This window comes from Dinoponera quadriceps, unplaced genomic scaffold, assembly GCF_001313825.1.
Source record: "Dinoponera quadriceps isolate SergipeBrazil2010 unplaced genomic scaffold, ASM131382v1 scaffold5229, whole genome shotgun sequence".
Taxonomy (NCBI): domain Eukaryota; kingdom Metazoa; phylum Arthropoda; class Insecta; order Hymenoptera; family Formicidae; genus Dinoponera; species Dinoponera quadriceps.
Window position 1 is genome coordinate 3,643 of NW_014559163.1, and position 24,725 is coordinate 28,367.

At 41.9% G+C, this 24,725-nt stretch overlaps 2 protein-coding genes across 6 annotated transcripts; one reads left to right on the plus strand and one right to left on the minus strand.

Annotated features, from left to right (window-relative positions):
* Positions 1-663: 663 nt before the first annotated feature.
* LOC106750222 (moesin/ezrin/radixin homolog 1) lies at positions 664-16,925 on the minus strand. 5 transcript variants are annotated; one of them, XM_014630410.1, is made up of 10 exons: positions 16,702-16,925; positions 13,636-13,691; positions 11,665-11,844; positions 3,775-3,897; positions 3,379-3,651; positions 2,662-2,991; positions 2,195-2,437; positions 1,951-2,126; positions 1,661-1,877; positions 1,302-1,466 (listed from the first exon to the last, which is right to left on the minus strand). In XM_014630410.1, exons 2-10 carry the CDS (start codon positions 13,645-13,647, stop codon positions 1,302-1,304), a joined length of 1,719 nt encoding a protein of 572 aa, XP_014485896.1. In that variant the 5' UTR covers positions 13,648-13,691; positions 16,702-16,925. The 5 variants fall into 5 exon arrangements, with proteins under 5 accessions (XP_014485895.1, XP_014485896.1, XP_014485897.1 ...); XM_014630411.1 differs by lacking the exon at positions 16,702-16,925 and adding an exon at positions 16,564-16,658; XM_014630408.1 differs by lacking the exons at positions 13,636-13,691; positions 16,702-16,925 and adding an exon at positions 12,074-12,239.
* Positions 16,926-17,228: 303 nt separating this feature from the next.
* Positions 17,229-24,628, plus strand: LOC106750212 (probable E3 ubiquitin-protein ligase HERC4). The gene is made up of 18 exons (XM_014630384.1): positions 17,229-17,339; positions 18,926-19,118; positions 19,192-19,302; positions 19,399-19,521; positions 19,598-19,873; positions 19,937-20,088; positions 20,144-20,260; positions 20,317-20,583; positions 20,702-20,829; positions 20,896-21,064; positions 21,138-21,428; positions 21,500-21,682; positions 21,849-21,935; positions 22,014-22,205; positions 22,296-22,606; positions 22,675-22,824; positions 22,895-23,234; positions 23,441-24,628. The coding sequence occupies exons 1-18, from the start codon at positions 17,268-17,270 to the stop codon at positions 23,591-23,593; spliced, it is 3,315 nt and encodes a 1,104-aa protein (XP_014485870.1). The 5' UTR covers positions 17,229-17,267; the 3' UTR covers positions 23,594-24,628.
* The last annotated feature ends 97 nt before the right edge of the window (positions 24,629-24,725 follow it).

Here is a 24,725-nt window from a genome sequence, read left to right on the forward strand (position 1 = left end):
TATATATATATATATATACATATATATATATATATATGTGTTTTTTTTTAGTCGATTAATTTTTTTTCTCCAAACCAGATTTCTCGAGTATTAACACGAGGGATAAATGGAACGCCGCGAGATTCCCTTGTGAGGCGGTCGCAATACGAACTCCAAGTGAAAATTACGACTAAATTTCTATCTAACTCGCTACGATATAAATCATGTGCACCATCGACTCCTCTATGGCCGATATTCGTAAATGACTTACGAATCATCGATACTACTGGATGTCGCTTCGCGATTTTCACGGATAGGCCGGCTGATAACTTTCGCAAGTGATCGCTCAATATATACCCTCCCAATCTATGGCCCGAATTAAGCGTACAAGAGAAAAGAAATCCGTCCGTTAACGGGTGACCCTGTCGTCGCGAGGCATCGATCCGATTGGCAATAACAGTGGCTGGTGTGGAAAATCGAGAGCGAATCCTTATATCGAGGACGGACGGCAAGGAGCTGCGCGACGGACAGGTATCGGGTAACCAACGGTGAAGATCGACGTCTCGCGACTTGAATAAAAATGACCGGCAGTAATACTTGCGAAACAAGACAATACTGGCATCTCAGTTCCGATCCGTGTAATCTATCGAGAATGGGTTAAGTAACGATAACGAGTTGCTGTTGTTTTATCAATACTGCAATTTTCTTGCCATTTCAGCGAGAAGAAAACAAAGGAAAGGTTATCCCGGAAGCAGAGGAAAATAATTGGGGCAATGTTGAAGAAACCAATTCTGTTTTATCGAGTAATTTCCGGGAGGAATAGCTCTGTTAGGGAAGATCACCGCTTGCACGCAATTGAAATTGGCAAGAAAATTTGTTTCGAAACGACGATTCCCCGATATAGCCAATCGTGCGACATTAATTAACGTGGAAGCATATGTGGAAGACGGCGCGAGTCGCTCGCTTTTCGTCGGCGCGTTCCTCGCCAATCGTGTGAGAGCTTTGATTATCGGTTGCGCGTGAGGGTATAGAATCTCGTCATCGAGCTGACATCGAATATTATATCACTCACAATTCTCGACGTACTATGGTACGACGTAATTCATACGGTGTTAATTCGCGCCGATTTGATCGAGGTTCGTTAATCAATCGAAAGTATGCATGTCCTCGAGACGATTCTATTTTATACATCGATCGTAGAATCTATACCTTCCTCCTCTCGTGTATCATTTCACCGCAATTCCCCGCTTGCGCAAAGTCGGGTGAAAAAGTAATAGGAAAGAGCGTGAACAAAATAAGCGGATAAATGCACGTGTTATAATTTACATGTTCTCGAACTGATCAACGCGGCGCTTAGTGTTGCCCTTGCGGATCTCACGAAGCGTTTTATATTTGTCGCGACCTTGGCGTACATTTTCCCTGTGGATCTTATCCATCACCGTTTCCTTGGACTCGTCGCGAGACTGGGCGAGATCTTGCTTCAGTGCCTGTAATACGACACGTGTATTTATAACAACGCGTAAGTCACAAGATTTCCCGCACTTTCAAACTGTCGCAAAAATCCCAAGATATATTCAAACAGAGTGTCAGAAAGAGGAACTTGAAGAGTTTCTCGAAGAAAAGATTGAAACAGGAATAAGCGCTATTTATTACTGGAATATAAAAAAGAAAGTAATCGAACCTTCAACTGATCGTGGAGACGTTCGTTCCTCTCGGCCAAGGTGCGGCGCTCCTCGACAGGATCGATGATCGATTCGTCGGTCGCGAGATCCTTGGTAACGTCACCTTGGGGAACTTCGTCCTCGCCCTCCTCCTCACCCTCTTCGTTTTCCTCAACGTGATGATGATGCGGAGTCGTATTGGCCTGATATGCTCGGTCAGCTTCCTCGTGTCTCAGCCTTACAAATAACAGCATGCAATTACTCTCCGTCAACTGCATGTAGTACGTAAAGAAAACGAAGAGAAAATTACTTGGCCGCTTCGAATTCTGCCTGTAATCTCCTAGCTTCCGCATCCTTTGCCTCCACCTCGGACTGTATGCGTTGCACTTCCTCTTGCTTGGCCCTGATCTCCTGTTCGAGCTTGGCGCGTTCCGCAGCCTCCATTTCGTGCGAGAGTTCCAACTTCTCCATCATCGCCGTCAACTCCTACGAGGAGTGAATAACGTTAGAAACCGATTTGAACTGGCCAAAAGATTGGAGAGGAAGATAAACACCTTCTGCCGATTTTCCAGCTCTTCCTTGGCAGCCTGCAGCTGTTTCAGCTGCTCCTCCAAGCGCCGAATCATTTCCTGAGCCTCGTTCAATTCGACCTGCCGCCTATCCATTTCTTCCGCCATATTTCTTAGCCTCTCCTCGTACTCCTGCTGCTTCTTCTCGGCGCGTTCACGAGCGGCTATTTCCAATTGTAGTTTCTCTCTCTGTTGCTGCTTCGCTATTTTTTCGTCTCTCGCTTGAGCCTAAAATTTCGATCTTTTTCAACTATTTCATAAAATGACTTAATAATTAACGAGCCGCTATACTTTACGTAAAAATCCAACGCACGACTACGCGGTTACGTAAAATATGTTACATAAGCTTACGTATTTTAGATAAGTAAGTAAACGCACGAATACTCTAGTTTCGCTAAATTTTACAGTTAATGCCGCGACATAATGATGCCCCATTTACACAGGTCTCGTACCTTCATCTGCTGCACGTCGATCGTGTCCGGCTTACGTCTGCGCATGTAGAGCTCGTGATTGCCCATGCACAGCGCGAGGATTCTCTTGTTAATCTTGACTCTGGTGGCGAAAAATACAAAGTCCGGCGCCTTCTTGTCGATCGGCTTGATTATGAACTTCTTATCGTTGAACGAGATATTCCGTATCTCGGACCAAGGGAAACCGATTTTCGGCGTAAGCTTATCGTCCTTCTCGTAGATGTTCAAACCTAAAGCATCCACACCCAACCAAAGGTCTGTGCCCTTCTTGTTGCGAATTTCAAAGTAATTCACACCATACATCTCTAAGTCCTACGGAAAATAAAAAACAAAGAAAAATACTAAAACGATACACCAAGTCCGAGAGTGGCGGCGGTATGACCTTCCGCGCGGGAAAAAGAATATATTTGGAAGTAGAAAAGTCGAGCCGTATTCTCCTCCGGAAAATTGATGCAAATACACTGGCCACTGGTGTATTGATAAACATCTTTTCACAACGTGATAACCGGAAAGATTATGCGAATAATCGCCAAGTATATATGTGCCCGGTAGTCAATTGATAAAAGGAATTTGCAAGACACACAAGGCGATCTATGTAACGTACGAAAGTAAATTAACATTTTACTATGTAAACTTTGATATTATATCTCGACATTTGAAAGATCTTTCTGGATTTGCAGCCGCTACCTAAACAGATACCTGAGCAATTTTCAGATACTCCATCATGGCATCCTCCCGCAACATGCCACGGTGCTCTTGCCACCAGTTCGTAATCGAGCTGTCCCATTCTTCCTTGCTCATCTTATGCTGGTCGACGACGCGCTGCGGCAACAGCCGATCGTTCGCCAGGAAACCAGCGGGATGACTACCCTTCTGATAGTCGCCGTGTCTCGCCTGAACGGCGTACGAAGCTAATAGGACGGACGTTTCCGGTGGGCAGTATATTTCATCCGTGAGGATAGCATTCTTCACCTGCAACCGTTCGCAAATGTCACTTAATTGCTTCAATATACTTGATTAATCAAAATTGGCCGATATCAATTAGATTCTCTCGAAAGTGAGATCATACGGAAATACAACTGGCGTTTTCTTTACCTGAAGATAGAAAAGTCGAAGCGTAATATCCTGTATGAGTTCCTCGGCGACATCCTCGGGATAGAATTTTGCACGGAACTTGAACTGCAGTGGAGTCTCCTTCTTGACCTCCTGGTTCATCACCTGCAAACGTTTGAAAAATACTAATGACCCCGCTCAAACTTGGTCTTCGAACGAGGGTCACATTTGAGGGACGCTCAAACGTGTGGAAAACATGCACGAACGTGTTTTGTAGGATGATAGTGCGAACGAATCCGTGATGCACGACGTGAAAATGAATGTAAGCTGTGAAATATCTCATCGAAAGAGATGCGACGCACTGTAAACATATATACATTGGCATATATTATTGGAGCGGTGTACAGTAATACCTCAATTGCCTTTCATTCATCTCTCGGGGCATGTTGATGAAATATTTCATCTACTATTGAAAATACATCATTTTTCATGTAAAACTTTTATCTCACCGTCACCACTCGGTGAAAATGCTCTTTCGTCGTGTGTTTTTGTGCTCTAATGTATGCATACGTTTGGCAGTTGCGAAAAAAGTCTTTGTGGCTCTAAATTAATCAACATAACGTACATTAAACATCTCGTATATTTGTTCTCCGCAAGTGTCCCGTTGAGAACTATTTAAAAAAATATATATATATATAAAGATAAGACGGCAAGGTATTGTATTATTAAACTTGTTCACACGCGTGTGCGTAAAAATATCTTAGATAGCTTCCATTTAATGATTAAGTGTATGTTACCGGTGAAATGTACTGATCGAGCTTCGATAAATTATAATCTCTCGGGGGACGATTTCGTATAAATCGAGTCGCGATCACGATACAAACGACGTTACGTTACCTTAACGACACTTGAAACGATAAGTATCGCGCGAAAATTAAATAGAAAATTGGAATACTCGAGGCAAAAGTATTTCAGACAATAATTTTATACGCGGTAAATGCATTTGCCTTTAGTTATTCTCTCATTATACATTCTCATGGAAGTACACGTTCGTATCTTATCCAGATATCACTGAGAGAACTTACGTCATAACGATAGTCGGCTCTCCGAGAGTTTATGCTGCTTGCGTTCGCTGTAGACTACTTATCTATAATTAGCGACGAGTAAAAATGTCGCGTGGAACAGTGTAGCTCAACTGTTTCCAATAAACACTGAAAACATTTCTAACAGTTATCGCAGCGACACAATGTAGCGCGATGATGCATTCCTCGTGATATCTCGAACGCAATAGATCATATTATAAAATATTACCCAAGTAACATACTATTTCCAAATTTACCTTTCTCCTCTTGTTTTTTTTTTTTCTGTCACTTTTACTCCTTATAACAACTGCCAAAACGCGTGATCGATTATCTACACAATTCGTATTATTTTAGAAAAATCCCGTTTCATACACATGCGATGAATGTTGTTTCAAAAAATATGATTACTGTAACATTTTTTCGCAAAGGTCACTCGACCAAAAAATAATGAAAAATAAAAAAAAGTGAAGTGTGTGTAAAAGATAATAAAAGAGATAAGTGATAAAAAAATATATTACGTCTATTTCATATACAAGGATCATGTTACTAAATTGATCAACGAAGTGGAAAAGGAAGCGAATATCGCCGCTAAATCAATCACGTGAGAATTAATTTCCGCGATTAAATATGCCTACGCAATATGCTGCCAAATTTTGTATCGATGCCATGTAAACACAAATATCATCAACGGCGTATCGCTTCTACTTATAATCAGAATACTTAAAATTCCGAACGCTGAGGTAAGAGTTAGTCGAAATGAAATGTAAGAAACAGAGAATCTTCGTGATCTTACGTGGCAGATTTTTTTGGAGACCGCACGGAACCACCTGCAATTATTTGCCAACATCACATAATATTCTTTGTTAAGCCACTACATGCATTTGATCAAAGATAGTTTCCACGTTTAACGTATATATTATGGAGAAGTAAAACAAAAATAAACGCGAGTCAAATTATCGTTAAATAAAAAATTGCGATACACACGCCTTTCAAGGGCCATATGTGCAATATTAAAATAAAAAAAAAAAAGCAAATCCAAGATGCAATTTCTCGCGAATAAACTAACCGTCGATTTGAGTTGAATACGTTTCAAGGACGTCATTTAAAAAATCACCAGTCACGATCAACCGGGCGATCACGGGCATGATGTAACAAAGTAGAGAGTCGCCTTCTTATCAAATAACATATGATACATTACTATTTTTACATCGATGCGAAACGAGAGATCTTATTCTAATGAGTATATCGCGCCATATACTCGCGTCTGTTTTACCGCGTACAACCAGTTACATCTTGTAAATCAAGAAAAATGATAGGTGGTTATATTTGTTCGTACAACAGTTTGGAAAGACGGAACATTCCGCGAATTAATTCGTATCGCTAAACGTGCTTCACTCACAACTCTACACGACTCTAATCCAATACTCGCAACTTACCCTAGACAAGAACGAAAGTCCACTCTTCCAGTTGTTAGTATTGCGGTTGGCATGCGTCCAAAGAATAAAAATATGGTCAAGTTAAAGTATGCGTATAAACCATCCCGCGTGTCTCGGCAACGAGCGCGTCCTTGAAATTACTGTGCGTTAGGTTTAGTAGCACCAAATAAGCAGCATGGTTCCAGGATTATCTGTGTATGTACTGGCAATAATTTGAAGGACTGCGTCACGCGAGGGAGTTCGGGAAAGTTTTGCATCTTATATTCGATATTTTCAACAATATATACGTCTTTTACACGATAGTAGATGATGAAAGTAGATTTCGGCCGGTCTGCCGGAACAAATGAGTGGAAGAATGGATGATTTCCTAAAAATCGCAAATTATTTCAACAGCCAACCCTGAAAATAATATTCCTGTGACGTCTTCTACACAGCTAGATTCCAAAAGTAACCAAGAGATTTTTTGAGTCTTGTATGCTCGTATCGATAAATAAAATCTCCATCTGCCTTGGTACCGCTTAAAAGAAAAAAGTAGTATTTCACATAATTCGAAAGAGTCAGTCGGCGTAAGGCGCGGAGAAGAGGGCAGCAGAATGACACGCGGAAAGCGATGCATCGAGTTGCTGCTAGATCCTGTAACACATTACGTAACACAACAGTCCACAGTCCGTGGCTGAGGAGCGCACCTGTGTGAATTGCCTTTTTCGACCTGTAACCTATTACGGAGCAGCGCCGGTGATCAAGCATCCCTGCCCAGAGACATCGCCTTCTTCGTTTTCTAAAGGCGACACTTTTACTACCACACAGCCATTCTGTCGCGCGACAGTAAAATTAGATACAAGAAGACGAAGGAATTCTGGGTTTCTCGACGAGAAAATGTTGTCTTACTATACAATCTCGTTTTCTTACTTCCACTTTTCCTACTCTCGCGTAAGCTTCCGTCAATTTCCAACAACATTCTTTCATTCGTCTTCCACTTGTGTGGTATCTCTATCGCGTATCTCGATAGATTCCGTGACTTTGTCATAAAATCGGTTAATCGAGCGATAAAAGAACGATAGAGTTGTCTGCATTTCGAAGAAAAATCTCCGTGCTAATCCAGGTCTGAATCATTTGAACGAGCGCGTGCTTCACGGTCATAACAACGAATTATGATTCAATTAGCGATAAATTCATCGGGCGGTTAATTGCGAGCCGCACACTACCCGGCACGATCAAAAGCATTAGCCACAAGTATACACGCGTTATCGCAAAATTCCGACCGTATTTTTATGTTTCAGCCGTTGATAAAAGCTGTCATTCGCGCACTAATAAGAAACACGTATCGATATCGCCCTTCCTCCAAAATCATCTCCTCTGATGTCATTTGCGGCAATTTTTTACTACTCGCCGGACGAAGGTAATCTCAACGAGCGTATCGCGCTCGACAAACACTCGCGCGCAAGAGAGTCGACCTCTGTTAAAGGGTTAATACTAATTGGGAGAAAGTGACGCGCCATAAGAAGAGAAAAGTGGAGTAATCAACAATTCCGCGTCGCGAATCTCACGTTAGGTTTCCCGCATCGATTGTAGACGCTAAATTGTCGAGACAAAAGGTTTCTTTTCCGCGACAGACGACGAAAAACTCTCTCGCGCTTTCTCGTACGAAGAAATTCCTTAGGCGGTTCCCCGAGTGACTCATTGAGTGGTATTTTCATACAACTGACGTAACACGCTCGATTGGATCGTTTAATAAGCGATACGCGTATCGGACAATGCGCGCGAGGGCGATCGACCCCTTCCCTTCCTCTTTATCGCACATCTGCGACGCGATAAACGTTTCTACGAAGACAATCACGGCGCCCTCCTTTTAAATCTCTGCTCTCCTCGAGAGACTCGCCAAACGGCCGACAACGGAATGTAGTAACATCCGAAGAATCCGCTTTTTGTCATACGAGCGGATGATCTCTACTACTACGGTTTTGCATTCGTTCCATTCGATTCTCATCATCATTTTCCGGATATGATATTTTCTCTGAGAAAAGGAGAATTGTATCGACGACCTAGCATATCGACTCCTTCGATCTATCGCGGGTAATAAAATGGTACAGACATCCCCTATCTTCTCCTACCGATCCCACAACTTCTCTCATATCAGGAGGAATCTCGGGGAACGGGGGAAGATTGTGTATCTTTTCTTACCAGACCGTCGTCGAACTCGTCGTCGTCCGTATCCGAGTCTGAGCAGCCTCTCAGCTTTCGAACTTTCTTTTTCACTTCCTTCTTCACCACCCTCGCTATCGCACTTTCCGGCTGCGTGCAATCGTTAACGGAAAAATTTCGTGTTACCCACGCAGAGAGCAAATACACTCTCTTCCCTATCGCAACGCGTTAAATCCATTTAAAAGCTATTCTTCTTTCCCTCGCGATAAATGGTTGCATCTTTCTCTCCCTCCCTACTTCCCTCTCTAGCAGCACATTAACCTATATATTCTTTCTCATCTTTGTTCTCTATTCACCCGCGCTGGAATCTAGCTCTGATGTTTTATTTATTGCGCAGAGAAGTGTGCTACGCGTATCTAAATGCATTTTAAAGTGCGTAGCGATATCGCGTAAAATAGCTCCGCTACGATTTCAGCCGTATCACTTATTTCACTACTTTCACCTTGGATTCTGCAAGTTTGACGATTAGTATAACTAATTTCTACGAGGAATTCGATAAATCTAGTCTTTATCGCGCGTGCCTAAGTAGAAGCAACAAAATTACTCTATAACGCGCTAAAAATGCTCGTTCGCAAATGGTATCAACGATTCGACGCTAAAATAGTAATTTGATTCGAATGTTTATTGAATTAATGGTATGTTCAAAACAGATATTCAGAAGGATGAGACCGACCCGAGTGTCGTTAATAAGCCAGCTGATGTTCAGATATCGACTAGAAGTCCGCGTTCAACCATTTTCACCCGGCGAGTGTCGTTTTCCTCCCCATGGGAGAGGTTTTCCTATCGAAGATGTTTGAAAGTCTGCAAAAAGATCGTTCGAGGGAAACGAGAAAACCGACGACTCGCTGAAAGAGACGACTAGTCGAGCGAGAAGCAGCGACTGTGTCAAGGTGAAGGCGCGTCGCTAACCAGCCGGTGAAAGCCGATGAAGTAGCGTCGTCTACCTGCGAGTAACTGGCCTACGAGTAACTGTACTCAGACTCGAAAATTGAAGTCACTCGAACAGGTAGTAAAACCGATGCACTAACTCGTCGAGCGCGCGCTCACTATTAATTAACGATCCTTCAAGATTTTGCGACAGGATCTAATACAAATGAAATCTTTATGGTAGGTTCGCGTATAATTGTAATTCTTCAACTTGTGTGTTCTCAACAGAAAATAAAGATACATATATATATAATGAAGACACGACGAAAACCAAAAAAAAAAAGAAAAAACGAGCCTGATGTCGTCGAATTTTCCGTAAAATTACCTACGGATGCAATCTCGAAAGGAGAGTAACGCTTCGAAAGTTTCTTGAATGCGATCTGATATGCACCGGTAGTTCCTGTTTCTGGCCGCGAAAGTTGCCCGCGTATTGGGACACTTGACGAACGATTGAAACATTTGAGGAGAATGTTGAAATGATAAAAAGAAAATGTTAGAACATTTCGGATTTTCGAAATAAAGCGATTCTGAAAGCGTTATAACGACAGGGAAAATCATGCGGTTGTAATGACGTCTTCAAGGGAAAAAAAAAAAATCGTCAGAAAAACCGCACGATCAGAAAAAGAAACATAAGAACACGTGTCTCGCACTTGAAAGCAGATGACGTCAGCGTTTGTCACCGGCGAACCAAGAACACTTTATCATTGGTAGTGCTGCAAAAATACTCTGTCTCGCCGAGAGATAAATTTCAATATGTGCATATAGTTAAAAGAAATCAAAAGAATATCGATTTCTAGAAAGTCTCGATGTTGCAGCTACCTAAAAACAGGTTTCGTGTGAATCGGCGCAACGTACTTCACCATCGGTGAATACGCTATTTAGGACCCTTCGCATTATCGCCAGGATACTACTCGCGTGTAATTCCTTAGGAAGTCGGCAATTACTACTTCGTGCATTAATTCCATATACTTTACGTGAGCGTAAGCGTAAATCTGATGTACACTCGACCGCAAAGATACGCAAATTACTTTGCATTATACAGAAGGCGAAAATTTGATGCAGATATTTAATTCGAAGCCAACGACAAAGTTAACGTTTACTTGAAAGCTATCCCCGTTTACTGAAAGCTAACCTTAAAGTAGAATGAGTTGAAACCGACTTTTGAAATCCAAGTTTTAAGCTATTTCTATAAAAAAACATCGATCCCTCCCGTCGTGCAAGTTATTGTACGTAAACCAATGTTTACAATACGAGATTCATACTTGCGAATTTTTAGGAATGACATCACTTAAAAATAGAAGAATATCTGATCTCTTATTTTCGTATAGTTTGGCAAATTATGTTATTTGGCCTTCAACGTATCTGCTAGAAATCTGAGAAATTGCGAACTTTTCTCCGCTATTTCGCGCAAAAGTTTACATGGAAGATTCAAACTTGTAAATCAGATTAATTAATACTTGCTGACCAATATTCATCTGCAATTGATTAATATGTCAATGGCTAGATTTGAGTCTGCCGTAATCAAAAGGTTTAATGGAAGCCTGACTTTATTAATGTGAATTTATTTCTTCTTTCATTTTCTTTGCCTTAAATCATCAAAGGGTTATTATATCCCGTTAACAAAGAATATGAAAATGTGTGTTTTTTCCCTTCTTGCCTTCTATATTTTACGTTTCAACTTCTACTACAACTATGCTTTACCTTCTAGTTGATACATCTCAAAGTTATAATTTTATCATATATATATAGTTATAATTTTATCATATATATATATATATTTTATCATATATATATATATGATAAAATTATAACTTATATATGGTTGTAGAATATTTGTCCGTTCCGTTTGTTCTATATATATATATATAGAATTATGATTCGATAAAGCGGACAAATATTCTACAACCACTTGAATATTGCCAGACTGATATTTCGGCAATCCATTTTTTTCTTCATTCCGAAGTTACAAACGATACGCACGGTCTCGAGTGTCACGCGATAATGATAGCACAACCGTCGGTTTCCAGTATCGACACCGAAAATTGATCACGGTGGAATTTAGCTTTCGGCGAACAAACTGCTTTCAAACCGCCAGCAAAGCTAGCGCAAACTTCAGCAACCGCAAATTCAATATTCGCCGTGAATAAAAAAACCGAAAAGTGACATTGTGCGACACGTTTATAATTTAATATCGACGATAAATCGCCGAGTAAAAAATGATCGAGAGAAGATTAAACTAGGCTACGGTACAAAGCAAAAAGAGAAGGAATGCGCAAGTATCCTACCTTCTTGTAGAGCTTGATCCAGGTGAGATCGCCCTTATTGTCGGTATACTGGAGGCCGAAGAACCACACCTCGCGCAGTCCGATCGTCTTCACGACCTGATCGAACAATTGCTTCCCGGTGGTCGTCTGCTGGATCGCAAACTCCAGCTCGGCGTCCATCGTCGTCACCCTCACGTTCATCTTCGCGACGCAGAGCATGCAAAAATAATAATGGCGCCGTCAGATAACGATGAAGAGCGTCATCAAGTCGGTGTTGTATAATTTCTCGGCGAATTCTTTCTCTCGACAAATTTGTCAATCTGAACGCACCGCTCCCGAAATATCCCGTAAAGTTTGCGCGAAGCTAAAAAAATTCCCGTTTGAGCGTAAATGAATTTGCATCGCGATGTGAAATCACCGGCCGGCTTACCATCTTAGCGCCGGCAACCATGTCTGCGAGAATTCGTTCAGTAGGAAAAGGGTAGAAATGTTCGGCGGCACAAACGCGACGGAATGGAGCGAAATTTGACTTTTGATCGTGCGCGAGCGAGCCCGGTCGACCTTCGTCGGTCTCGAGCTAGACAATGGGGCCGAGCGCGCGACGAATGCAACCGTCCCCCCCCCCTTCCCTCAAGCGCCGTTCCAGCGAAAACGCAACGATGCAACGTTTCTCCCACTATGTGAACGCGCGCGCGAGCGTGGTCACGTGAGAAAGCCGGTCCTCCAATCGCGAGCTACGATACGCGCGCGGAAGGAAGCGGCCCCGCCTGAGGCCCACGTAATAACGATTAACGTTTTTGAAAAGTGGCGCGCTCGATATCGCCCGATTGGCGGAAGCCGGGCGACCGTTGCAACCACACGCGTGTCTCCGCTAGTTAATTTCATTGCGTAACTTTTCTGCCGAGGCACGCTTTTTACTTACGATCATCTTACCGACTGCTTGTTCTCTTGGTTGTAAATATAAATCAAACGGAACGTATGAAATTTATCGACCAAGAGACATCACGCGAAACTAGCTGGGGAAAATTGACCCACGATCGATCCGTAGCTTTAACGACGACTACTCGGGAGAAAAGTGTTAAATTTCATGACGGCTTTTCGCGCGACAGAAAACGGGTATTCCTCGGACGCGTCTTAAGAGCGATGCCTTTCACGTTGCCATATACCATAGCATTCCTCACGTCGTCGTCAATACCGGTGAGAAATAAAAAAATCGACTTGCACGAGTGAAGAATACCACAAATTCCGTTAGTAATGCCGAAACGATTCAAATAATTTAATACGCGTGCTTTTCTCGCTCTATACAATTGGAACTCTGCGCGTAAAGAAAAAAAAAAAAAGATAAAATGAAACAGAAGCTCTGCCGCAATCAGCAGACACCGCGTAATAGTATACACATAGTAATGTTTCATTTCTGTGCGCAAGTGTTACCGCCGATCCCAATAAAAGATATCACCTTATGTAATGTTACGTAATGTTCGTAAAAAATGACGTCTTAAAGACGTATTATCTTTGTGTGTGTCCGAGAACATTTCCACTATTATATTCATTGCTGCCAGATAGGATAGTCTTCCTCCGTTTCTATCGATGCACTGTTGAGTGCATATCCTTTATCCCGTCATCATTGATATCATTTTGTACACCAACTCTGATTTACTTATTCACGACAAATAGAATCTTTTTCGCGTGATTGTCGCACCAAAAGTAAGATTTATCATATTTAAAGCAATCTTGTTTTCTCCCGGGCGGGTAAATTTCACATTACTCGTTACAAATGTTCGTTTCCCATGCTAACGAATATCCATTATTTTCTCATACATAAATTATTGCAAGGCGAACATAAAGAAAAATGCACTCGAATCCAATCGTGATTAAACTATCGGTTTTCAATCAAATATTAGTATTTTAACACAGGCATTTTAACATAAATATACGGCGAAAGTGGAATATGTGTATATACGATCAGTCCTGAATAATAAAGGAAATACATACCGATTTCGGCATCGTGGTAGCTGTGTTTTCTCGTACTAAACAATGGAACTATCCCTCTGAAACAAACAATTAAGTCCTTTAAACAGCAGTGATGTTTACACAAATTAAGAGAAGAAACACGCTTTGGAATATTCAATCTTTTTTTCAAATTCTTCACATTTCGATTTTGTCAGAACTCTTGTGCGAAGTAACATCAACGACACGAAGTGATTTTTTAGAAATTTGCTAACGACATATGATTGACGGACTTGTAATTACGACAAATTAGGTTGTTATTAAGATGCGAAATAAATGAGAAAAATTGCGCATGCTTCCGACCGGAGGTCGAAATAGCAAACAGTGACACATCTGATTCAATAAGCGACGTATGTCGGTCATGTACGATACGTTTGCGGTACATTACATGAGATGCGTAACTGCCGTCTCGTCGGTGAATCTTTAACATAGAAATGCGTATCGTGAGAGAGAAGGGACAAAACACGGGGGAAAAAACGAGTCGCGTCAGGTTACGAGTCCGCGTGACCGACATCCGCCAGAGAACGGGCCAGAGTGCAGAAGCGAGGAGTGCCCGCCTGCGTTGTCTAGCATTCCCCTTTTATCTAGGACGGCACGTACGTTCGTTGAACCGCAACTATCTCGTTCAGCTTTTGTCGGGCTCTCCTCATCGCAAAAATAGTGCGCGTGTCCCCACACACAGAGATAGGATGTGTCTGCCTCCTAATAATACCAACTACCGGAAATACAACTACGCGTCCTTACTCTATCCGGGGAAATGTCACACACTCATAGTAAAAGTGAACATTCGATACTAGAAACGATTGTCGTCTTCTCTCGATATTCCACGCGACGGTCGCAATTCATCGAATCAGACTGTCGCACTTCGAGTATTTATCAAGCAAAATTACGTGTTCCTACATACACTTCCTTTACTACCTAAGTAATAAATGTTAATTCGAGTTATATGGGGCAACATACAAAATAATATTAACTTTCTTATTAATGTTATCTTTACCGGTCATCAGTTGATCTAATAGAGATAATAGAAGAAGATATGAGTGTTTAAATATATATTTCGAATATAAGTTATCACAACTTTTCAGAACGAAATAGTCAATAATTCTGAAATTTGTCTATAATATATTAGTCTTTAATATTTTCGTAATTTTTCATGAAAAAATCTTACTTTTAGTTTAGAAGACGTTAAAAACAGAATTTCTGAAAATAGCCCACCAACTTCAAAGAACATGTAGAAAAATGTTAACTTTTGCTACAAATGTCTCGAATGATCAAATCTTTTTCTAATTGCACGAACAATAAGTTAAATAATATTTCAATGTATATGCAGTGCAAGATTCGCCGAATTCTTGTGAAACTCACTTAACCTTACAACAACCTCCTTTAGTGAGTGAAATAATTTTAGATCCAGGCTCTGAATTGCTATCAAACGTGTCACTTTTAAATGCAGTGTAAATCAATTTATTTTCCATTATTTTTGGAGTTATAGGCGACATATTCTCAACACTAACTGTTTTTCAAGATTTATAAAACGAAGATCGCGTGAGACAACATGAGAGATAATCAGACGGTGTTTTTGTCGCCAAACGTGCGATGAGAGTCCTCGATAGCTCTTCTCTAATAACACCTAATCATCGTCCTCCTCCTCGAGATCGTTCATTCATGAGGTTTAATCGCAGATTGTCGCTTGAATAGTCGATCATATAGATCGTTTAATCCCACAATCAACTTGAAATTTACCAAAGTGCACGCAAAAAATGTGCAACATACAAAATGCGTGTTATAAGATCCAACTACTGTAACTTTCATCAGACAACTTTAACAATGAATATCCTTCGCTGCCGCGGATTTCCCGTCTGTATATTTTCGAGATTTGTAAATCATCGGCAAGTTAACCAGTTAAGTGTATTAACACAGATGTACTCCTAAGAAGCGGGAGGAAAGAAGCCGGCCGATTTACCACGATAATCCTTGTTAATCGCTCTTCGAGCGATAATCGCGGGAACATCCACGTGACGACCACGCGAACCACAATGATTTCATTCTGTTACAGAGGGTTCTACAATAAGATGAAATGTGTATTTCTCCATTTCCGTCTTTTCTTCGATAAAATAAAATCTCTACTCGAGCAACAACTTGATGGAGCCGTTTCGCCGCATACAGATGTTCACGATGAACGTTACACACGTGTGTGATAAGAACGAGCATCGAAGGGATCTCTCGGCGAGACTGATCGCCGCTGGGCACGTATGTAGGAGTATACCTTGGCGCGACGTAACTATACGGTCTAGCGATAGGTCAAGAAGCCGTGTCGCGAGTACAAGATGGCCAAGAACGAGTAGCACCGGCGGAGTCCTCGATAAATAATTGCTACACAATTGATTTCTTCTACAATTTCAAGTGTGTATGAGATACAGTGCTGATAGTATTCCCAGTCTTCTAAATCGTGCGTATTACGCCGGATATCATACAGCGACCTTTGTCTCGAACGATGACTCGATTTTCTCAGGAATGTCAAAGGAGGCTTTGCCCGTCATTGTTTCTCGTAAACAAGACAGAAATTTTGGCGCGAAAATTTCTCAAAATATCGTTAAAATTAGAATCCTCTGGCACAGCCTTGAATAGAAAGGAAGAGTACGGTTAACGCGACAAAGCGGGTATAAGTGAGTTAGTCGTCTAATTAATCGATTTCTCTTTCACATTGCTGACATTAACAAGAGGAAAATGGGGGAAAAGTTAAGCAAACTGACGTATAACTGATTAAATTTGCAATACAGAGGGGGAGAATTAGACGCACGATTTGCCTAACCAACGTCACTGTTGCTGGTCGATTGGTTTTCCGTCGCGAATGAATAATAAAATTTGTGAGAAACGGAAACATATCTGAAGGCGGTTGGTATGAGACGACATTACCAGCCCAAAAGCGACGTCGGCGCGCTAGCCGGCTTTTTCGATCCAAACGTTGATTCTGCTCTCTCTCTCTCGTACGGGCCGCGCCGCAACAAATGAGCGACGATTCACAGCGACGAACACGACGGACGGGGTACTTACTCGATTCCGCTTGCAAGCTCTCCCGAGAATCCAGTGACACGTGTGTCGCGCACCACATCCACGACGGTCCGCCTGACACTCGCGACAGCCTAACGAAACAGGAAATCGTGTGATCCACACCCAAAAATCCCGTCACGTTCGGAAAATACTGACACCTCACTGATAATATGGCCGCCACCGCCACCGCCTGCCCGCCCTACCGCGATACGTTACGCTCGTTCGCTCGATCTGTCGTCGTCCGAGCAAAGAGGAAGGGGCGGGAGAAACCTGAACCGCGAATGTTACAAAGACGCGCGCCATAGCGGCCTGTGAACTCCCTTTTTCCGGTAATCAAAATTAACTCAACGACCAATCGCAGTTGACTGGAGCGCTCATTGAACTCTTCTTACTGATCTGATTGGCATATTCCTTCAGATCTTAAAACATCTTCCAATCAGAGCTCAGTGAGCTCCTAGATGCATCAATCGAAAATCTTGTCTCTCATTGTCAGCACATTAATATAGTCACGGACGTAGAAAGTTGTCCGATAATTTTCCATCAAATTTCGGAACACATTCGCTTATCCAATGGAAGAGTTCCCCCAACTGACCAATCGAATTTACCAAGCCGAGGATCATCGGTACTTATCAATCGCACAGGTAATATCTTATGAACACATATGTGGTTTCATCAATGTCACCTGCCTGTAACATTTTGTCGTGTTTTCCTCGAACAATCATGATGCGCGAATATGTGGAAAGAATGATCGAGAAATTGTAATGGCCTAGTAAATGTTTAAGGCTATTGCGCCGTTGTGCAAGATTTCTACATGCATCTCCCTAGTCTACGCTATACGTGACTCTCGCAACCGTCGATCGCACGAGCCACAACTGTGCGAAAGACTGTACGCAAACAATCAGATTTTCTGTTCTCGGATTATATTACATACGCTTGATGCATACTTGCTAAAAAGTCACATCTGTCAATCACGATGATTGTCGCCTCGATCTGACGAAACGAGTGAAAATGTAAGTCAAGTAGACGCGCGTCCGTCACTAACGAGTGACGAGCGAATCAATTTATATTATAGGATTTTCGTCGTCCTTTATGACATTGCGCTTCTTCTCGCTCAAAACCACCGTATTGTGCGTCGGAATAACCGAAACTTTAGGGCCGGTGTCTCTTGCGAATGAAAATTTCTTTCGTTTACTTTTGCACACGAGCAACCGACGGAGCGGTCAATTCGTCCTGTTCTGTAATATCACATTGATTGAACTTCTCTCGTTGAAGACAATGTTGCCGCGAAAGAATATTTTTCGTCTATAAAAGAACCGTACCGTTCAGCATTTGCGCAATGTCATCGCGCGTTCTCGAATCAATCGTCTCGAATGATCGCGAACAATCGAGTTTACACGAAATCATCATGACGTCGTCTTTTTTTGCATTTACATCATGCTTCTAAAGAATATATCTCAAATCAAAAACCATCGTCCTATTTGATAGCGTAACAATAACTGTGTCGTAAATATATACGTTAGGAAGATACACGAGTTTAACCTCTCGACCGCGTAAGGCGACACGTCCTTAAAAGAGAAACTGCTTCTTTCGCATGATCCATCAAAATTTTGGATTCGCCGGAAAAGGGATTAGTCGTGCTACGAAGTTCGCGAGGCAATATATAGAGAGCGATAAACGTCGCCGTTCCTCGTGGAACGCCGTTTGATTATTATTCAGGCCGATTCACGCGTGACTGTATGCTACGTCGGGGCCACCGTCATCCACCAGAAGTACTACTCTACAAAGAAGCGTTATTTTTAGGGCGTACCACGCGTTTCTCGTAAATAACATGTCCCGCCCGCAAGCCTGACGCTTGTACTATGAGATACAGAAAAATATGGTTAGTCACAATCCTTAGCCTCGGCGTAATACTAACATCTTTCTTCTTAACATCGGAATGCGTGCCACAAGATATCCTCTCTGAGATTTCATTTCTATCGAACGACTGTTTTATTGCTCTTGAAAACGTCACGTTATTAGTGTCGTTTCACTCATATTTTGTCATTATTCTCATTGTGTATCATTTTTTTTTTTTTTTTTTTTATTAAAACAAAGAATATTTGGTTTAATAATGTAGTATTGTTTTTAGTCATTATTTGTGATAAATGCTGAGCTAAACGGTTAGAAAGCTGTCCCGCAATACAGGTGTGATGATTATACATATCTAATCACGCATCTATGGATGTAGGAAAACCGGTCGGGTAAACGTCGTTTCGCAGAGAAGATCAATCCAGTGATAAAATATCCAAAGCTTGAAATCAAGAAGATGTTTTGTTGGGGAAGTACTATTCATGGAGAATTAGGGCTGGGTGGTATCGAGGATGAAAACATATTCACTCCTCGTGAAGTAAATTTTGAGAAAGCCAGTGAAATTGAGCAGAGTAAGGGAAGTAGTTGTAGTAAATTTCTTCATAGTCAATGAGAATTCTGAATACATGAGAGACATGCTTTTAGTTGCTTGCGGAGATAATTATACTATAGCCGTTACTAAAGGAGGACAAGTATATTCCTGCGGTAACAACGATTATGGACAACTCGGGCAAGAAAAAGGAAGGAAAAGATTACGTGAGTATACCGAAAATTCATGGTGTAGTGTGCACAGTTGTAAACGTATAGTTTGCAGAATTAACTTCTACTAAAATATACTGACTCTGTATACAGAGCCGATAAGTGGTATAGATCTACTTGCATTTAGAAAAGCAGCATGTGGGGCTAGTCATACGTTGGTTATAAACGAATGGGGACAACTTTTCAGCTGGGGTTGTAACTTGGAAGGCCAACTGGGTAATAAAGAACTTACTACTTACCGAAATAATACACTATTTTCAGTGAATTGTAAGCACAATCACACTTGTTACAGGCTTAAATAGCACCGATGCAACGGAACGTGTGCCACGTATGGTAAAGACATTGGGTACAATGGTGATAGTACAGATCGCGTGTGGCTTGAAACACTCGATCGCCCTTACCAATGACGGAGAGCTGTACGCATGGGGCAGTAACAGCGATGGTCAGTTAGGGCTAGGAGCTGACACAAAGATGGAGATAAAACCCAAGCTAGTTCACAGTTTAGCTGCTGTACCGATCGCATTCGTCGCATGCGGCGGATACCACACTATAGTCATATCGAAATCAGGTAAACTTACTTATCAACATAGTCTGGAACAAAGCGATGAATTGATTTCTCTGAATGAAACAGGAGCCGTATTCGCATGGGGCCGTAATACTTTCGGACAATTGGGATTGAGCGATGCGCAGAATAGAAATGTGCCATGCCAATTGCGTACATTGAGAAATTCAAGGGTGTGCTATGCGACGTGCGGTGAAGAATTCTCCGTATTCTTGACAATGGTAAATTTCACCGCGGAAGATCGAGGGATTCCGACGAAAAAGATCTTTGTTCCAGGACGGTGGAGTATTCACTTGCGGTGCCGGAATGTATGGCCAATTGGGTCACGGGACCAAGACGAATGAAATTTTGCCGCGACAAATAATGGAACTGATGGGTAGCACGGTGACCCAAGTAAGGCTCACTCGAACGACGACATGTCGCCGGTACTTAATGCGCACGTTTCACAGATATCCTGCGGAAGAAGGCACACGTTGGCCTTAGTGCCGTCTAGAGGCCGAGTTTACGCGTGGGGTCTAGGCGGTGCCGGACAATTGGGTAACCGTATCGCTCAAAACTCAACAACACCACAGGTCGTGCTTGGACCATGGGTCTCACCGAGCGGATCTTCGATGATTAATGTCGACTTGCAGTACAGTCTTTACACGGCTGACTGCGTTGTTAAACATATTTTTAGCGGTGGTGATCACTGTTTTGCTACGGTTACCCTGAGAAAAGTGTGTGCATTCTCTTTACTCTTTAGATTAGCGCGTTGCCAAGTCCCAAAAGGAACGAATCTCGCTCGTATTTCCCTTAAACCTGAACGAAAAATTATTTCTATTTAAACATCTACAGGATAATATAGAACCAGATGACTGTAGAATATTAGGGTCAACCTCCCAAATTCTTGCAGTGACGGAGGAACAGCTAGCTGCCTGTCACAGAGTTCCACCGGGATCGTCGGTTGATCATGAATTAATCACGTGAGTGAAGAATGCGAATTGCGCGATTTACCGCAGACTACGGTCGTTGCTTTCATATTTTGCCAGGTATCTAGAGACTGTGTTCAGAAGTCAAGCGTGCATAAATGGATCTTTTTTACGCGCTAATGACGCGCATTACGGATGTTCAAGTAAACATCACGGCGTAGACATCGATCGCGCGATTAAATTATTCGAGATTATTTCTAAACTGGAGAACAGTACGATTCAAGAATTGGTAGATATGACATTGTTCGTGTATATACGGAGTGATTCTACCCGGAGAACTACCCTGTGCAATGATGTTTCAGATTTGTACATGCATAACCGATAGTCTATTACCGTCGTTTACATTGTCTCCGCCCGACGTCGAGTCCCTGAGAGTGTACTTAACGTTGCCGCTCTATCACGGCTTCGTGGATCCGTTGAACCACAATAGTCTGCACAAACCGTTCTCCAGGGCTGTGTTGAATCTAAAGCCGGAGGCTCGCCGAGTCGTGAGCATGTGGTGGAGTAAAGCACCGGCGCATTACTTCGAAAGACTAGTGAGGCTTTACAAATCCGTCGTTTTACATTTTGTGAAGCAACCGACGGCGGACAAGGTAATGGCGCGCGATTCATCGTAGGGAGATGTGTGATGATCACTTTTTTAAAAAAATATCATGTCTTGCAGAGTGTCACGTGGAATGTAACCCTGCAGTATGCTCTAGATCTGTTACGGTTATTGTATAAACTCAATTTCACAGACGAGGGTATGCGAGTATCCTACGAGACCTTTCACTTGCCGAACCTGATGCACTTTATAGACGTCAGAGCTGATTACCTTAAATGGCTAACGGAAGATCCTTCAGCTAGTGTAGGTGATAGCAACTCCTTCGCTTGCGTCGAGGTTTTGTTTTTTTACGAAAAGATCGGTTACAGATGATCACGAATTTGAAATACGGAGATTACCCCGAGAAAGAAAAGTCTGCATTGCAAACTATATGCGTGTAAATAATTCTATATTTCTTGCCATTTTTCAGTATCATAAAGTATACTTTTGTAATTACCCCTTCCTTCTCGACGCCGAGGCGAAAACCGTACTGCTCGAAACGGATCAAGCTATACAGGTATATGTAAGATAAGACATTTGGAAATATTTTCAATCGATCCAATTGATATTTTATATATATATTATGCTGCGTTAGATGCAATCCGCCATGAATGAAGCGGCGTCAAGAGCTATCAGGCACATATTGTTTCATATGAACACGGATAGTATAGACGCCCGGCATCATAATCAATTTGTGACTTTGAACGTATCACGGGAAAACATAGTCACGGATACCCTGACGCAACTGTCACAATACGATCCTCACGATCTGAAGAAACCGCTTAGAGTGAGTATATAGGGCGCACGTATGTCGGAACACACGTGAATCTCGAAGATTAAAAGGAACCGGTAGAAAAAGTGTGTTTCGACTCTTTAGGTGAAATTTCACGATGAGGAGGCCGAAGACGCGGGCGGAGTTAAGAAAGAATTCTTCATGCTCCTGTTGCGAGAGATTCTCGATCCCAAATATGGTATGTTCAAACAATACGAGGAAACGAGAACAATGTGGTTTATCGAGGATTCGTTTGAGGATGAAGTCATGTATTTCCTAATTGGCCTTCTCTGTGGCTTGGCTATCTATAATTTCATCATTATCAATTTACCGTTCCCGTTGGCCTTGTACAAAAAGTTGCTGCGAGAATCGGTTGGATTGAACGACATCAAGGATTTGTCGCCGGTAATCGCCAAGTATGTTCTTTACCATCTTTCATCCCGTTTCATCTGTCGCCAATTTATTGAAGAGTTTATAATCACAGAAGCATGCAGAGTATTCTCGACTACAACGAGCCAGATTTCGAAGAAGTGTTCAGTTTGAATTTCGATGTAAATCGAGAAGCATTCGGCGAACAGAAAACCTTCGAATTGATACCCGGCGGTAGCAAAGTTCCTGTAACGTTAAAGAACAAGTACGTAAGCATGTCGCTGGGTCGGCACTCTGATAATGGCAATAATAAAAGGAAACGTCCTCGTTCGCAGGAAGCAATTCGTCGATCTTTATGTCGACTATATACTCAACAAATCGGTCGAGTCGCATTTCAAAGCGTTTCATGAAGGTTTCCATAGAGTGTGCGGCGGCAGAGTGTTGGAGCTCTTCCACAGTCACGAATTGATGTCAGTGGTAGTCGGTAATGAGAATTACGACTGGGAGCAGCTGCAGAAAAATGCGACTTACAAGGAGGGCTATTCCGAAAACGATCCCACTATCGTGCTCTTCTGGCGGGTCTTTCACGAATTGACGTTGGAAGAGAAGAAAAGGTTCTTGCTCTTCTTAACGGGCAGTGACCGAATACCTATACAGGGCATGAAGGCTATCAGGGTAAGAACGATCGTGTTCGTTGAAAAGAGGAAACAATTCCTTAGCTAAAGTCGCAAGTTATTTTCCGCTTGCTTTTGTTGTGAAATGTTTTAGCAAATCGAATGGATTTGCCCGTCCTCTCGCTCAGAAATTCCGTTCGATTCCGTGATGAGACGTTCGGTTCTCGTGAACCAACTAGTTCTAATCTGTCGTTCGACGTGTTGCAGATAACGATACAGCCAATGAGCGACGAACGCTTCCTTCCTGTTGCGCATACGTGCTTCAACTTGCTTGATCTACCGCGTTATCAAACGCGCGAGAGATTGAAATACAAATTACTACAAGCTATCCAACAGACTCAAGGATTTTCGCTCGTGTGAAAGTTTAATTTCAGGCATAACACTTTTCTCGTAATTCGCGATCGTCTGACTGTTATCAATATGTCCGCATGAATGAACTCATCTTTCCAAGTGAATTATATAGAGGAAAAAGTAATATTTGCAAAATGACAATTCCGTTACCTGATACAGACACGCATGCCTAAGTCACTCTCTCTCTCTCTCTGGTCAGTGATCGAATAATGTGATGTACCAGCATACAAAGAAATCGATGAAATATAGAAAATATCGACATCTGTACAACATCTTTCTATTGTGATGGAATAACTCAGAAGTGATGAGTGGACGAATCACCGATTCATGGGAGACTAATCTCTATCGTCAAGTAGTTTACGAAAAGCAAAAATCTAACTCGTTGAAATCGACTTGAATCACTCGTGTCATTTTTTTTTTGTCTTAATGAAGCAAACCATTGTTAATAGTTGATAGTAAACTCGATAGAGACTATGCGGGAATTTCATAGGCCGACTAATTATTTGTAATTAACGTAAGTTACGTTTGTGACCAATGAGAATTTTCGATTCATCCGTATCTGCTGGCGAGGAAATTTTAATATATTACACGCGCCATCGATTGATCATTGAAAGAAACGTGTATCAGCTTGTAACGCGCTTGAATGTGTTCGACTTAAGAGGGAATACTGTTCACTCAGGGAAAGTTTAATAGCTTAATGAGAGTACTTTTTCAACGCGACACAGTGTGGACAAATCGAGCATTAAAATTGGTTGAGATCCTCAGTAAATATCAATCAAAACCCTCTAGCACACACACAGCTCAGAGACACTCGCGGGTAAATATACGCACTGCTGAGAGACAAACATTTGTAACGACAAGATACTTGGAGTGTGCAAATCGATGCATTTTTCAATGGCCGCGCTTTAGGAACACACGCTATGTCGTCCTGTTATGATGTTGAAATTTGGTAAAAGAATATTTTGTAAATTGTTAACACACTTGGATGCATCTTGTATCGCTTATATATAAAGTAAATAAAAATAAAGGTTATCATTATATGTACCTACTGTTGCGAAAAATTCATTAAATTTTACAAGATTTGATCTCTGTGCAACAGACAGAGCGTGGCGCTATATTTACGTCGCATTACAATTAATGA